Source organism: Xenopus laevis, chromosome 7S (assembly GCF_017654675.1).
Source record: "Xenopus laevis strain J_2021 chromosome 7S, Xenopus_laevis_v10.1, whole genome shotgun sequence".
NCBI classification, from domain to species: domain Eukaryota; kingdom Metazoa; phylum Chordata; class Amphibia; order Anura; family Pipidae; genus Xenopus; species Xenopus laevis.
This window is the reverse complement of record NC_054384.1, coordinates 90,941,560-90,957,286: the sequence shown is the minus strand read 5'-3', so window position 1 is coordinate 90,957,286 and position 15,727 is coordinate 90,941,560. Positions and strand designations below refer to the sequence as shown.

The 15,727-nt window shown below is 40.5% G+C and overlaps 1 protein-coding gene across 1 annotated transcript; it reads left to right on the top strand.

The window, feature by feature from the left end:
• The first annotated feature begins 7,462 nt into the window (after window positions 1–7,462).
• Window positions 7,463–13,905, top strand: atf5.2.S (activating transcription factor 5, gene 2 S homeolog). The gene is given in 3 exon segments (NM_001093530.1): window positions 7,463–7,592; window positions 11,551–11,826; window positions 12,285–13,905. Coding segments are annotated over 2 exon segments (927 nt in total). The 5' UTR covers window positions 7,463–7,592; window positions 11,551–11,648; the 3' UTR covers window positions 13,034–13,905.
• Window positions 13,906–15,727: the final 1,822 nt, after the last annotated feature.

Sequence of the window (15,727 nt, the reverse complement as noted above, 5' to 3'; positions counted from 1 at the left end):
TTTTTAAAAAATCTCTACCAGCTGGTGGAGGGGGCGGGAATTATAGGGCGGGCCCTGGCTGCAAAGGGGCGGGTTGCGACAAGGGGGTGGATCCATGGCGCGTGATTGGCTGGGCCAGTCGTGACGTCAAAGGGGCGCGTTTTGACCCAAGCCAGCAGCAAAAAGGTAAGTTTTTACTGGGCTGGGTGCAGGCCATGGGCATTTGTTTAATGTATTACAAATTTACTGGCAGCTACATTGCCAGTAAATTTGTAATACCGGCCCTGGCCTTTGCTAGTGTTTTACCAGCTAGGCCGGTAAAATACCGGCCAGGTGGCAACACTATGTGGACATGAGGACTGTCGAAAGGAGACAGCAGGGAGGCCCCCCAGTCCGACCCTGCACCAGATCCATCCCAATGAACAGTAAGACTTTCATAAAAGCACACTACTGCATTCATTGCAAAGCTTGTAGACTTACATAAGTGGGAAGTTGATGGTACAGCAAATGTAATAAAGGTGGCATGTTGGGTGGCAAATGTTTAACTCAGACTGGCAGCAGAGCCAGTGAGACCAGCTCTTATCTGCCATGAAGCTAGGTAATGCTATTGAAGTGTCCATGTCTAATGTGCCGTTGTGAAGGCAAAGTCCAAGCACAAGGCGAAACAGGACTCTATGGCAACAATGATATCAGTTTCTGTCTAAAAGAGCATAAAGTGCAGAGGTCCCAAACCTGACTATACCAGACTGCAAGAGCCACCCTCCCTAGCTGCTGCCACCTCCAGGTAAGCTAGTTTTTCTCAGCATGATATTAATGCCTCATATATGACTCATTGGAACATGTATTTTAGGAAATATACCCCTTAATTTAAAGGGGTTGTTCACCTTCCAAATACTTTTTTCAGTTCAATTGTTTTCAGTTCACCAGAAAGAAAGACTTTTTTTCAATTGCTTTCCACTTTTTACCATTTATCCAAAAATCTATATTTAAAGTTTAATGTCCCTGTCTGGTGTTTCAATCTGACAGCTCAGTAATTCAGGTGCAGACTCTGAACTGTTACAATTTTGCAATAATTAGTTGATACATTTCTCAGCAGTATCTCTGGAGTATTAACAACTATTGTATCAATTCTAACAGCTGCCTTTAATGAAACTCAGAGATTCTGCTCAGCAGGGACAAAGAAAACAAATGTATCAACTAAATGTATCAATTAAGAACAGTTGGGGCAAACTTATCAAGGGTCGAATCTCGAATTGAAAAAACTCAAAAAGACCAACCGAAATTAAGTCGAAGTTTTTTTTGGTTGAATAGGTCCGTTTTAGATTGAGTAGGTCCATATTCAGCCGAATTCGAATCGTACGAATCGAATGAATGGCGCATTAGATCGAATTTGATTCAAAGTTTTTCCCAAAAAACGTTGATTTTTCATAGTCCACCAATTGACTCCAAATAGGTCATAGAAGGTCCCCCACAGGCTAAAACAGCAATTCTGCAGTTTTTAGATGGCGAATGGTCGAAGTCCGATTTTTAAAGAGACAGTACATGATAAATTTCGATATTCAAATTTTTACATTTTTTTTCAAATTTGGACTATTCCCTAGTCAATGTACACAAAAAATAGCTCAAAATTCGAAAATTCACTTCGACCTTTTAAAAATCACATAGAGTTGTTATACATAGCTTCCAAAGGAAGGGGGGGAGCAGTGCTTTAGGGTATTTTAATACTAGAGAAGATTTATCTTATTGCTCTTAGCTGTCCGTTCATTTACTGTGTGTTAGCAAATGTACATGTAATGGTATAGTTATGTGAAATAGCCTAGATAGACACAGAAACTTCCATGCCAGACCAGTACAGTAACAGTTAAAATGTAGTTATGATGTACATATCATCTGGAGCTGAGAGACCTTGAATTGTCAATTATTTATAAGCAGGGAACTATGTTGTTCAGGATAGGAACAGATACTCAGGTGCCTAAGAATGTTTAGGCTTGTGAGAAACTTAATTCAGTACAAATTATTATGCTATAAAAATGAACCGGCAGGGCCGGATTTACATACAGGGCACCCCTAGGCCCGCTGTTATTCGTCACCCCCGTCCCCTCCCTTTTATTCGCTCAAATTGCCAGAACAATGGGGATTGGCAAATGGGACATTTAAAATAATCTGAACATCCCCCGTGTTTCTGCACCAATGTGGGTGTGGTTGGGCAGCATGCCGCCCCCTAAAATCTTACCGCCCTAGGCCCGGGCCTTGGTGGCCTCTCCACAAATCCGGGCCTGTGGACCGGTGTTTCCATCATTATGATAGGGCTTTGGCAGTTTTCAGAGCTTTCTGAATAATGGGTTTATACATAACAGAACCATCTTTACTGACAGAGGACAATGACAACCCCTTCCTTTTTCTTAACATTCTTCAATTTTATGTTCCCAGATCTTTACAATTCAGAATTTGCATTTAAAGCTTGCAATCCGCACATTGGGGCAGATTTATAAAAATGTGAGATTAGAGCTCGGCACAGAAAAATGTAACCACTTTGTATTCATTCCTATGGAATTTTAACTATGCTTCTAAAAAGCCTGCGGAATGCATAGAAAGTGGGTCCGTTTTTCAGCTGTTAACTAATCTCACATTTTGATGTATCTGCCCCTTTGTGTAAATATCAGTACAAAGGAATGCTCCTTGCATTGCTCTTTTCAAAAGGTATGTTTCAGTTAAATGCAAAATTCCAAATTTTGTTCATATTGTGAAAAGTAGTACTGCGGAAAACAGTGGGGTTAAAAACATATTTGCAAGTATACATGCACTGTTACATTTTAAACCAAGTGAATAAAGAAATAGTCAAGTGCAAAAAGTTTGGACTCCCTGGTAAGTCGGTATTTAGTAACACCCACTTTGGAACATATCACAGCATGTAAATGAAGTACTAGTATGAGATCAATATCCTCTGGATCAAGGCTTGCTGGATACATTTTCAGCCATTCCGCATAAATAAAACCAATGGGTTACCTATGAGTTTGGGCCAAAAAACAACTTAGGGTAAGGTAAGTAAGACAACAGTCCAGTATAGCAAACAGTAAGATTAAAATAGTTTTAATCTCCGCTTGCGCTCCTCTTCAGAAATGGATCTTCATACCTTAAAGGACCATTTGTTTGTATAGAACAAAAAAACCCACCAAGACATATGTAACTTTAAAATCACAAAGTCTTTATTAAAAAAATAACTTACCAAAACTCAGCTTGCACTCCTCTTCAGAAAAAGGTGACAGCGTGACGATCCATCATGCGGAGATAGCCAGGGAGGAGAAATCGAACGCCGTTAATCGTTACTTTTTAATAAAGACTTTGCGACTTTAAAGTTACATATGTCTTGGTGTTTTTTTCGTTCTATACAAACAATCTATACGTTACTGGTCTACTATAAAATCATATAAACATTAAATGAACCCAATAGGCTGGTTTTGCTTCCAATGAGGATTAATTATACCTTTGTTTGGATCAAGTACAAGGTACTGTTTTATTATTACAGAGAAAAAGGAAATCAATATTTAAACATTTGGATAATTTGGATAAAATGGAGACTAGGGGAGACATAATTTCTGTAATTCTGAGCTTTCTGGATAACAGGATCCCATACCTGTACTCCAAAAATCAAAATGAACAAATCAAAAACACTTATAATGTAATAAATTATTGAGACTAAAACAAAATCAAATGTGTGTGTTTTCTTTTGGGGGTGCATTGCTTCTAACATAAGCACAAAGAAAGCCACCACAATGAACAAATTGATTGGGGGGGGCTAAATATCTGATCATAAGTGACAATGATCTTCTCTTACAATGATTTATATGTTCAGGAACATTTCTTTCCTGTACCCAGACTGGTGTTTCTGTACCACAGGATATTGCAGCCATCCCAAGGTGCAAGACAAAACATGTAGTAGTGTGTTGGCACTGTAGACAGAAACTAAAGTAGATTTTTGAAACCATTCATGTAGATACAGCAATTTATAATGTTTACAGTGTAAACACCATGGTCACAGGTTGCTCCATTATTAACACTAATGCACAAGGGGACAGAGCATCTATTTCTGTGAATCTTAGACAGGCAGCAACTCATGATGATAAACTCACCTGTAGTGATAATGCATGTGTAGGTTCTTCCTTTAATATAGATTTTGAGCTCATTGAAATATACCATATCTTCGATTGGTGCATGTCATCAGTCCTCAAGCACATTAGCATTCTCACAGGCAAAGCTCCCTGGGCCCTGAGCTTACAAGATTGCACTTATAAAGAGACTTCAGTGTAACAGGTAAACTGGTCTGAAGTGACCCAGTGGGTAGCTTTTATCGCCATGCGTATGGGCAGCTTCACCCTGCTAGAGTCCCAAGGGTATCCTCTTCCTCACTGGCCTACAGACAGGGCTACCATTAGCCCAGTGATTCCAAAACTGTGGGGCTATTCAATCTAGGTTTAAAGAGGTTGATGTGATCAAATCCAAAGCCCAGTTAGAGTGAGATATGGGGTTGAATGCCAGTCTTATTGTTTTGTTTATCCCTGAACCTGATGGAAATTCACCAATAGGGCTCATGGTCACACATCTCTAAAGAAGAACTAAGCTATAAAAATGAATATGGGTAGAAATGCCAAATTTTATATACTGAACTTATTGAACCAGCCTAAAGGTTCAGCATGTCTGTAGAAATAATGATCCATGATCAAAGTTGTCACAGGAGTTTTCCATCTGGGATTTTGTTAGGAGTGTCTGTGACACACACATGTTCATTGGGCTCTGAGAAGCTGTTGAGAAGCCAAGCGTAGGGGTTGTTTCAAATCATCAAGCAGAAAATGAGGTTTGTCTGTCATATAAGTTTATGCTACAGGTCTGATTATTCAATTCTAAAGATAGTTGTTCTGGTTACTGAGCTGCCATGTGCCGATAATCTGAATTATTTACTAATCAGAATTATTTTGGGACATTCATATGATATATAGTCAGTATATTTTGAGTGGGTCCCTAAGCTCAGTAAGTGACAGCAGCACAAAGCATGTGCAGTAAATCAGTAGAAAAGATGGGGAGCTACAGGGGCATCTTTGGACACACAGATCTGTGGTTGCCTTCAGAAGCCCAAAACATAATGTACAACATGTCTAGCCTACTTCTTTAGTTAAGCTTTAGTTCTCCTTTAACTATATAATGGGCCTCATCACCATTACTTATTATGTGCAATATAACTATATATTGCAGGGCCCAGGTGCAGGCAGGGTCGGATTTACATAGTCGGCGCCCCTAGGCCCAGTGCCGTTCATTGCCCTGTCCCCTCCTCTTTATTCTGCAAATTTTCGTCATCAGGACCGGAGCAATGGGGATTGGTGCACGGGAAATTAAAAAAACTGTCATATCTCCTGAGCATCCCCAGTGTTTCTGAATCAATGTGGATGTGGTTGGGTGGAATGCCGCCCCCTAAAATCCTACCACGGGCCTTGGTGGCCTTTGCACAAATCCGGGCTTGGGCGCACTTTTGCTGCAGTTTCGCTTGCAAGCAAACCGCCAGCAGGCCTGAAGGGGATACGGGCTCTGGTGCAGTTGCACACGTGTTAGTTCTGCCACTGCTTTTTATCCAGCTCTAGCTGGATGTTGTAGTTTATCAGTCCTGTTTCAACTCAAGCATCACTGGTTTTACTTCAGTTTGTCTCAAGTCTGGAAGCTCCTGTTTTGCACTCTATTAATCGTATAAAGTGTAACAGCACCAGACTGCATCTCTCCAGCAATTGGCAGTGGCCAGCCTTGTGTTAGGCAGTCAGATCTGCCAGTGCGCACCACATTACTTCAGATTAAAAGTAGGCAGAGATATATTTGATTTAGCCGCTCTAGTTTTATGGCAAGGTCACACTGGGCATTTTTACATGGTGTTTTTAAAAATGCACAGTTGAGCATCAATAAGCCACTAAAACCACATGCCCATTATAATGTGTTTTTCAGCCTGTACTTTTCTTTTCCCAACATGAATTTCTGATTTTTCTCGTTCCCCACAATTCCGCTTGGAAGAATTTTATTAAACTTTTGTGAAAAAAAAACCCAAGTGGAAAAGCAATTTACATCAATACGTAGAGTAACTACGTCACCAGCAGACACCGCCGCAGATATGTATATGTGCATTCCATCTTGCAAGAGTTTGGCTGCCATACTGAAAATACGCAGCGTTATTCAGTGAAGTGTATTTCCAAACCTGCGGATCCCATAGAGTTCAATAATATGGTGTTTCCTTGTGGCGGATGTTGGCTCGCAAACGCCCAGTGGGAATTGCTATAGTGCGTATTCCATTGTTTTCTGTAGGTCTTCATTTCATGTGTATTTAATAGGAATGCACTGAATCCACTATTTTGGATTCGGCCGAACCGTCGAATCCTTCGTGAAAGATTTGGCCGAATACCGAACCAAAACCAAATTTGCATATGCAAATAAGGGGTGGGAAGGGGAAAACATTTTTTACTTCCTTGTTTTGTGACAAAAAGTCACGCAATTTTCCTCCCGCCCCTATTTTGCATGTACAAATTAGGATTCGTATTCGGCCGGACATAAGGATTCGGCCGAATCCTAATCCTGCTGCAAAAGGCAGAATATTGAACCGAATCCTGGATTCGGTGCATCCCTAGTATTTACGCTTGACCAAACTTAATAATGTCCCTAGTGACCTTGCCCTTAATCAGCTGAGGATAAGCAAATATACTGCTTACACACCACAGAAAATAACATCTCCATACATATGGACTACCACTTGACATGGTGGGAATAGTTCCACATTTACTCCCGCCAACCACTGCCGGCACAGATGAATACATCTATGCCTATTGGCTGACCGAAGCGAAGGGCGGGATGAACAGTGATTGGGCCACAGAGACATGGCGGCTAGTCGTAAGAAGTTGGGTTTAATGAAGGGGATGAAATGTTTGAAGGCACGGGTTGAGAGGTGGAGTCATGAGCAAGATAGAGACCAAGGAAGCATTTTGTACAGTGCATGAGTATTAACTTCATCCATCAAACTTTCTCACAGGCTAGCCAATCAAACTATGAACAACATGACTTCAGCCGACCAATCACAAAACTACGCTCGTGGCACTTATGACAGAGTCTGGGATTTTTTGGCGCTCGTTACCCGCCTCCCCTCCCCTCTTGCTTGGCTGATGCAAACTTGTGCAATCCCTATCGAACCACCTCTGTCTCCTTCCGACAATATAGTGCGTTGGTAACAATATAGTGCGTTGGTATACGCCTGAAATTGGCGTTAGTATTTCAGCAACAAAAAGTGTCATTTCAATCCCACCAAGCAGACCCAGGCTCTTGTAGAGGCACACAAGGATTATTAATTTTTTTTGGGGGGGCGGAACAGGGTGAGAGCCGCGGAGGGATATTCAGTGAGGCGAAGCACAGATGAGGTGTAGATGCCCTGCCTCTGCCCTGGTTTAGTCATACGTCTCTAACACACGCTACTGTCACTATCACGGGATTCTGCATTGTCCTATGTGTCAACATGGCTCTCTAACCGTGCGCACAAACAGAACAAGTGTGAATCAGCACTTGTGCTGCACCGACACAACCACTGCAACCATGGTGTAAGTATATGCGGATTATATTGCGCCTTTATCTTTGCAGAGTGTGTTTGTGAGGCAGTGGAACGCTTTCATGCAGATGTTGGGAACCTGAAGGTTGTACTAGAGCATGCTGGGATTTGTAGTTTAACAACCCTGGGAAGGCTGCAGCTTTCTCACCACTGGTGGAGTCTGTTCCCTCCAATGAGGGTCTCCTGTAGCCTTACATTACATTACATTAAAGGGCTGGTTCATATTTAAGTTAACTTTTAGCTTGTTCTAGAATGGCTAATTCTAAGCAACTTTTCAATTGTCCGTTATAGTTTTTGAATTATTTGCCGCTTTCCAGTTTACAAATGGGGGGGTCACTGACCCCATCTGAAAAAACACATTCTCAGTTAAGTTACCAATGTATTATTTGTTATTACTCCTCTTTCAGTCGAGTTCTCCTATTCATATTCCAGTCTCTTATTCAAATCCAGTGCATGGTTGCTAGGATAGTTCAGACCCTAGCAACCAGACTGCTGAAATTGCAAACTGGAGAGCGGCTGAATAAAAAGCTAAATGACTCCAGAACCACAAATAATTAAAAATGAAACCAATTGCAAATTGTCTCAGAATATCTCTCTCTACATCATGCTAAAAATGCGAACAACCCCCTTAAGTGTATGCAATGGCACCATATGCCCTACAGATATTTGAGGGTTATGGTGTCTAACCTGCTGGAAATGAGCTTTTAGTCATAGGATCAATCTGCAACTCTGACTACAACTCCCAGCATCCCTAGGAAGCCATTGTAATATGGGGGGCTGTACATATGCAGCTAGAGTTGTAGGCATTTAACACTTACCCCCATATGTAATATAAGGCACGAGGAGCAGTAACCCAAGGCATCCAATAAAATGATTGCATTTAAACAGGTGACTAATAAATGCTACCTGCTGATTGGTTGCTATGGTTTACTGCCCCATGGCAAACTTAGTATCATTTATTACATAACCTTATGTAATAAAAGACACTAAGTTTGCCCAGGAGCAGTAACCCATAGCAACCAATCAGCAGGTAGCATTTACTGAACACCTGTTTAAACGCAATAATTTTATTGGATGTCATGGGTTACTGCTCCTGGGCATTTTATTACATACGGGGGATAGTCTATTGCATGTGAAAAGCTAATCTTACTGATAGGATTCCTTGCTGGAGTGACTTTGTTTGCTGTCACATCTGTTGTCTGATCCAGGAGCAATGGTGTCACTCCCGGGGGCACATTCAGAGCTGTTTTTCTGACTCCTGTTTGTTCTCCAGGGACAGCCTTGGGCAACAGATGGCACCCTGCACTTCTTATTGCAAACATACTGTTTATTGTAGATACTTGAGATTGTATACGGGGAAACTTCAATTTTGCATCCCCTGATTTCACAAGTTTTCTCACATGTTAATGTTTGTTTTTTTTGTGGTCCTACTAATTTATGGATTTTAGTGGGTAATAATCAAACAATACCTTGTACCTGATGCAAACTAAGACATAATGAATCCTTATTGGAAGCAAAACCTTGTTTATTTAATGTTTACATGATTTTCTAGTAGACTTAAAGTATGAAGAGCTAAATTACGGAAAGATACGCTATCCGGAAAACACCAGGTCTCAAGCATACTAGATAGCAGGTCCTGTATAAAGATCCAAATTACAGAAAGATCCATTATCCAGAAACCCCCAGGTCCTTAGCACTATGATAACAGGTCTTATACCTGTATTTCCGTTTAGAATTGACTCCTATGCTTATATATCCTTTGAGTACTTGAAAAATAACTGGCTTGAACACATTTTCCTGATTTGACATTTTCATGTATTTTGCATAATTTTTTTTTCCTGGTCCTCTGAAAAGATTAAATTGAGGGTTCTACTGTATTCATATGTTATATTTAGTAGATTACATACATACATACAGTATAGGATTGTCATCTAGCTGGTATTTTTAAAACAGCGTGGCCTGTAACGAATGCCATATGGAGGAAAAGAAATAAGTTATTTGCAATAAAAGGAAAGTTGGCAAGAGTGTCTCTTTGCGGCTTATGTTTACTATTCCCATCTCGCTGATCTCTATGACTTGCCTGGGGACAGATCCCAGTGAGAGATCTTCTTGTGTATGGAAGTTGTGTCCTTACCCATGTACAGTAGAGCCTCCATTTTACGTTTTTCAGAGGACCAGAAAAAAAATGGTGTAAATTCCTGGAAAAATGTAAAATCAGGGAAATATATTATGCATAATATATAGGTGGGACCACAACACAACAATGAGGGAAAACTTAAAATCAGCAAATGTAAAATTGAGTTTTCACAGTATCTCATCAGGTATTACATGTTGATAGGCGTAGGCCCATGCTGAGGCTGTTGTCTAACTAAGCCCCCTCCAGTGCATCAAACACATACAGCTATAGAATCTGTTATCAGGAAACCAGTTAACCCAGAAAGCTCTGAATTACAGGAAGGCCATCTCCCAATAATTCAACATTTTAAACTGTACCTTGTACTTCATCTAAACTAAGATATTGGAGGCAAGACAACCCAATTGGGGTTATTTAAGGTTTAAATGATTTATTTAGTAGACTTAATAATGTGTGGTGATCCATATTATAGAATGGCCCCCTTATACAGAAATACCAGCTCCTGAGAATTCTGGATAATAGTTCTGTACCTGTATTCAGATATGACTCTATATAGAAGACAGCGCTTCTCAGTGATTTGGATCCCACCCTTGGCCATAGAGTGAGAGAGAGAATGGGTGCTAACCTCAAAAAGGCCTGGAATTGTACTATACAGGGCCAGTACAGTCTGTTACGTTTCTATGTGACCTGATATAACGAAATATTTATATATATGGAATTAGAACACTCCACACCCAAGCACAAATTCTGATAATACAGGCCTAAACCTTTACCAAGAAACACAAATATGTGTTTAAAAGCAAATAATGCTCTCAATCCACCCAGTTGCAAGCACAGGGCATTGTCCATTTTATTGAAAAAAGTCTCTGCAGTTGTAACGGATTTCTCCCACAGACTTTGGTTCAAGGCAGTCATATTGATCAGTTTGTTCCAGCCACACAGTGTGTCACTATTTGTACTTTATTCCTAAACCCACATTATAAACCGTATGAACTCTTCTGTATCTGAATGGAACATCTCACAACCCAGTCAGTCCTACTACAGACCTTCTTTGAAGCATACATAATAAATATGGCCATGCAACGTCTGGTTAATACAATTTTAAAATGATTTAAAGGGATACTGTCATGGGGAAAAATGTTTTTTTTTTTTTCCAAAATCCAGTTGATAGTGCTGCTCCAGCAGAATTCTGCACTGAAATCCGTTTCTCAAAAGAGATGGTTTTTATATTTAATTTTGAAATCTGACATGGGGCTAGACATATTTTCAGTTTCCCAGCTGCCCCCAGTCATGTGACTTGAGCTCTGATAAACTTCAGTCAATCTTTACTGCTGTACTGCAAGTTATAGTGATATCACCCCCTCCCTTCCCCCCCCAGCAGCCTAACAACAGAACAATGGGAAGGTAACCAGATAACAGCTCCCTAACACAAGATAACAGCTGCCTGGTAGATCTAAGAACAACAGTCAATAGTAAAATTCAGGTCCCACTGCGACACATTGTTACATTGAGTAGGAGAAACAACAGCCTGCCAGAAAGCAATTCCATCCATAGGTGATGGCTCTTTCTGAAAGCACATGACCAGGCAAAAAGATGGCTGCCTACACACCGATATTACAACTCAAAAAATACACTTGCTGGTTCAGGAATGAAATTTTATATTGTATAGCGAATTATATGCAGTGTAAACTGTGTAATTTAGAAATTAAAACAACACCATAAAAATCATGACAGAATCCCTTTAACTTATTTGGTCAACATGTTTTAGCAATCCTTGTAAGTTTTGGATCATTTCAACTTCTTCTCTATTTTATAGGTCTTTTACGTCCCTCTCTGCGCCTTCCGCTGCCATTTCCAGCAGGAATCGTGCTTCCAGTCTTATCTCTCGTGTGGAAATAAAACCTTCTGGCAGAAATGTCTCTTCTGGCTGCCATAAACCTCGACCTGGAGATGTCTATGTTGCCAGTTAGCACACTGCACTGGCGGGCGGATCTTCTGAAGATCCCTGCTCATGGAAATCCCTATGAACATCTCTCTTTGCCCATGGATGATGGAGTGAACATGCATGGGGCTGAAGCAGGATGCCTGGCAGGTAATCATTTATTGATGACAGTTCTATTACCCTTTATGTCCTAAGCTTACATGTATAGGGTTATTTTGCCTTCCTCTGGATCTACTAGGAGTTAGGCAGGTTAAAATTGAGTTAAAAAGTTGAACTTGATGGAGGTGTGACTTTTTTCAACCTAACTTACTATGTAATAAGTTACAAAGAAGAAATCTCTATAGTAGAACGGCATCGCTTCTTAGCCGAAATTATCTATACCTCAAACATTGTCCATTTATGCTGTAGAGTGAACAAAGTGCTGACAAAAAAGGAAAAATGATTTGACAAGCAGCGGAAGCACAAGTATAGGAATCTCAAATAGAAATAAAGCTAAATAGGAAATAACTTATGTACCGGGAAAGTAAAATGCATATACAGCAGTAGGAATAGATGTGTTAATCCAGTGCAATGTCTCTTAATATGTACTTTTCTTATTTCTCTTCAAGGTGATGGATTTACAGACTGGATGACCGAAAGAGTTGATTTCTCCTGTTATCATCCTACGTCTGTGGATCCATCTTTGCCAGGTCCTTCAGCCCCTGATTTGGAGATCATGGCTACTCTCCTTAAAAAGGAGTTGGAGCAGATGGAAGATTACTTCCTTGAGGAGACCCTGTCTCTGACACAACCAATGCCTCCAGATCAAGTGGCCCCTTGCACCCCTCCATCACATGAAGTGCATTTCCTCTTCCCCACACCAGACCATCAGCTTGGTGGAAGTGAAGTAGAGTTTCAGGCCTATGTTGAAGAAACATCACCACCTGCTCCAGTCTCCATGGAAACAGTGCATTCTGGGTGTCTGGAGCTCTTGAACCTCTACTCTGATGTTCCTAGTGATTTCCCCAGAGAACAACTGCAGGATCTGTCTGTGACGAAAGACACCACTGTCCCGCCAGAATTCTCAGAACGACTGAACAGGCCTACACCATATGACCGTCCAAACTGCAGTGCTTTTCCCCAACAAAAAGGTGACCGCAAGCAGAAGAAGAGAGATCAGAATAAGACAGCGGCACTACGATATCGGCAGAGGAAAAGAGTCGAATACGATGCACTGGATGAAGAGTGCCAGAGCCTGGAGGTCAGAAACAGAGAGCTGAAAGAAAAATCTGATTCCATCGAAAGAGAAATTCAGTATGTAAAGGACCTACTTATTGAGGTCTACAAGGCTAGGAGTCAGAGACTCCGGAATAATTAGATCTCCGTAACAATATCTGTATGAACCTGTAGAAACTGTGATTTATTTAGAAAGCTTTTTTTTAAGAAGATACAGGCTACAGAAAGACAATCTTGTTCCTTCATGAAACCGACATGGCTGTCATCAACAGCAGCTGAAAATATGTGGAACAGTCCTGCCATGAATTCCAGATATAAACCTGGTGCAGGGAAAATATTTAATAGCTTTTAAAAAATATATATATATGTTTGGGTGCACCAATGAAGCTGGCCATTTTTAAAGCTGTTGTGGTGTTAAGGAGGTTTTGTTATTTATGTGCTTTATTTAAAAAGGAGTATGGGATGTGGGCTCGCTTAGACTGACTTCTACCTAGGGATTTGTAAAATGTGGCTCAGAATAAGCTGTTAAAAGGAATTTCCTGGAATGGTATTTAGCATCCTCAAGTTAACTTTAATGCCAGATTTAAGGGGTTTATTTATCAAAGGTCGAATTTAGGTGAATTTTTTTTTTTACCCTAATATATTCAATTATGTACACTCACAACTCGAATGGGAGGTTATTTAAGAAAAAATGTGAACGTCTAATTCGTTCGAATATTCACAACCCGAATTTGAATCTAGTTTTCCCTCCGAAAAAAGTCAGGCAGGCAATTAACATTCAAATAGTTCAACGGACCTCTGCCATTGACTTGTAAACAAACTCGGCAGGTTTTAATATTCGAATTAGAACAGTTTCCATAGTTGAGTTGTGGTAAATCTCACAATTTAAAATCAAATTGAGGGATTAAAATTAGAATGTAGGAATGAATCGAGTGCAGGACATAATTAATGAGCTCTTAACACTTAAAATCTGCACCTCAATCTCAAGACAGCTCTCAGAATCAATGAAGAAAATATATTTAAAAAAAAAAAAATCTACATTTGGGGAAAAGTTGGGATTTGTATTTCCACAGAAAAGTAGTCTGGAGGGAAACGAGGGCCATTTCTAATGGTTTAAAAATCTACTCTGGGACACAATAGTTCCATTTTATATTGTAAAACATGATTTACCAAAAGCCTTGTAAAATGCTCCCTTCCTTTGCATCTAATATTAAAATGATCATGTTAGTGGCACAGGATGTATTTCATGCAGAACAAACCTCACTACTGATCTTTTCTGGAGGAAATAAATGAACGGCTTTTGCAGGTCTCTTTAAGCCACATTTTACGGCCTCTTATCACAATGCAGACTGATTAATTGGTGGTGAAAGACAGGGCACTTATGAAAGAGTCACATATTCAGTGTATGTGGGGGAAGACACACGGGTTTCTGTGGTAGTAGGTTGTACATGTATGTTTATAAAACAGTTGTTAGATGTGTATTTAAGTATTCCATGCTCAAGAAATGCCTCCCTTGGAGTTGCACATGGAAGAGTGCACCATTGCTGTTTATTCTGTGACATTGTTCATTACAAGAGAATCAGAACTAGGACCAACAAAGCAGAAAGATAGCGGCTCAATCAGGTGCTTCAGACTGAATTCCTATGGACTTGTTGCAATTGTACCTACATCTCATTTTGGCAGTAGTGTGGCCAAACAGGGTGACCGTTCTTGTGCTTTCGAATACCGTTTTGGATAAGTGAACTCGTATCTACTTCCAAAAGAGCATATATAGTTGCTTTATTTTCTGTGTAGTGTTGCTATTCATAACTCAAATAAATATTTATGAACATATACTGCCTTTTGAGTGGTTTTATTCTGAGAACTAAGCATACAAGGCTAAGCCTTATTTTGTACAATGCCGTACAGGTATAGGATCCGTTATCCAGAAAGCTCAGAATTACAAGAAGGCCGTCTCCCATTGACTCCATCTTATCCAAAATAATTCACGTTTTCATAACGGATTTCCTTTTTCTCTGTAATAAGAAAACAGTAGCTTGTACATGATGGCAACTAAGATCCAATTAATCCTTAAACAAACCAGCCTATCGGGTTTATTTAATGATTTTCTAGTAGACTTAAGGTAGAAAGATCCAAATTATGGTAACATCCGTTATCGGGGAAAACCCAGGCCCCGAGCATTCTGGATAACAGGTTCCATACCTGTATAAGGTTAAACGAAACCATACTGGATAAGCACATGATGAATATCTAAAGGTGGGCACATATGGGCCAGTCTTGTAACCCACAGCATGAACAGACTGAATACACAGTATTGTCACCTTCTGTTCATTCAGCAGCAGGAAGTGAGGAGGATCATGTCTATTTCACAAACCCACTGAACAATGGTTTGTATTTTACATATGTGTACCAACTGGTCTAAACAGTCAAAATACGGTTCCAAGCAGAAATCGCAGAAATTTTTCTCAGCTCTCTAACTCTGAGTTAAGGTGGCCATACACGGGCCGATTAAAGCTGCCGACAGGCCGAGTCAGCAGCTTATTGGCCCGTGTATGGGGCTTCCCCGATCGAGATCTGCCCGAAAGTCGGCCAGATCTCGATCGGATGGGACTAAAAATCCCGTCGGAACGCGACCGCATCTGTTCGTTGATCGGTCCCGTGATCCGACATCGCCAAACGAGCGGATCTCTCCGTGTATGGCCACCTTAAGTCAGTGACTTGAAGGGGGGCCACATGGGACATAACTGTTCAGTGAGTTTGCAATTGATTCTCAGCATTCAGCTCAGATTCAAAAGCAACAGTTATGACCCATGTAGGCCCCCTCTAGTCACTGATT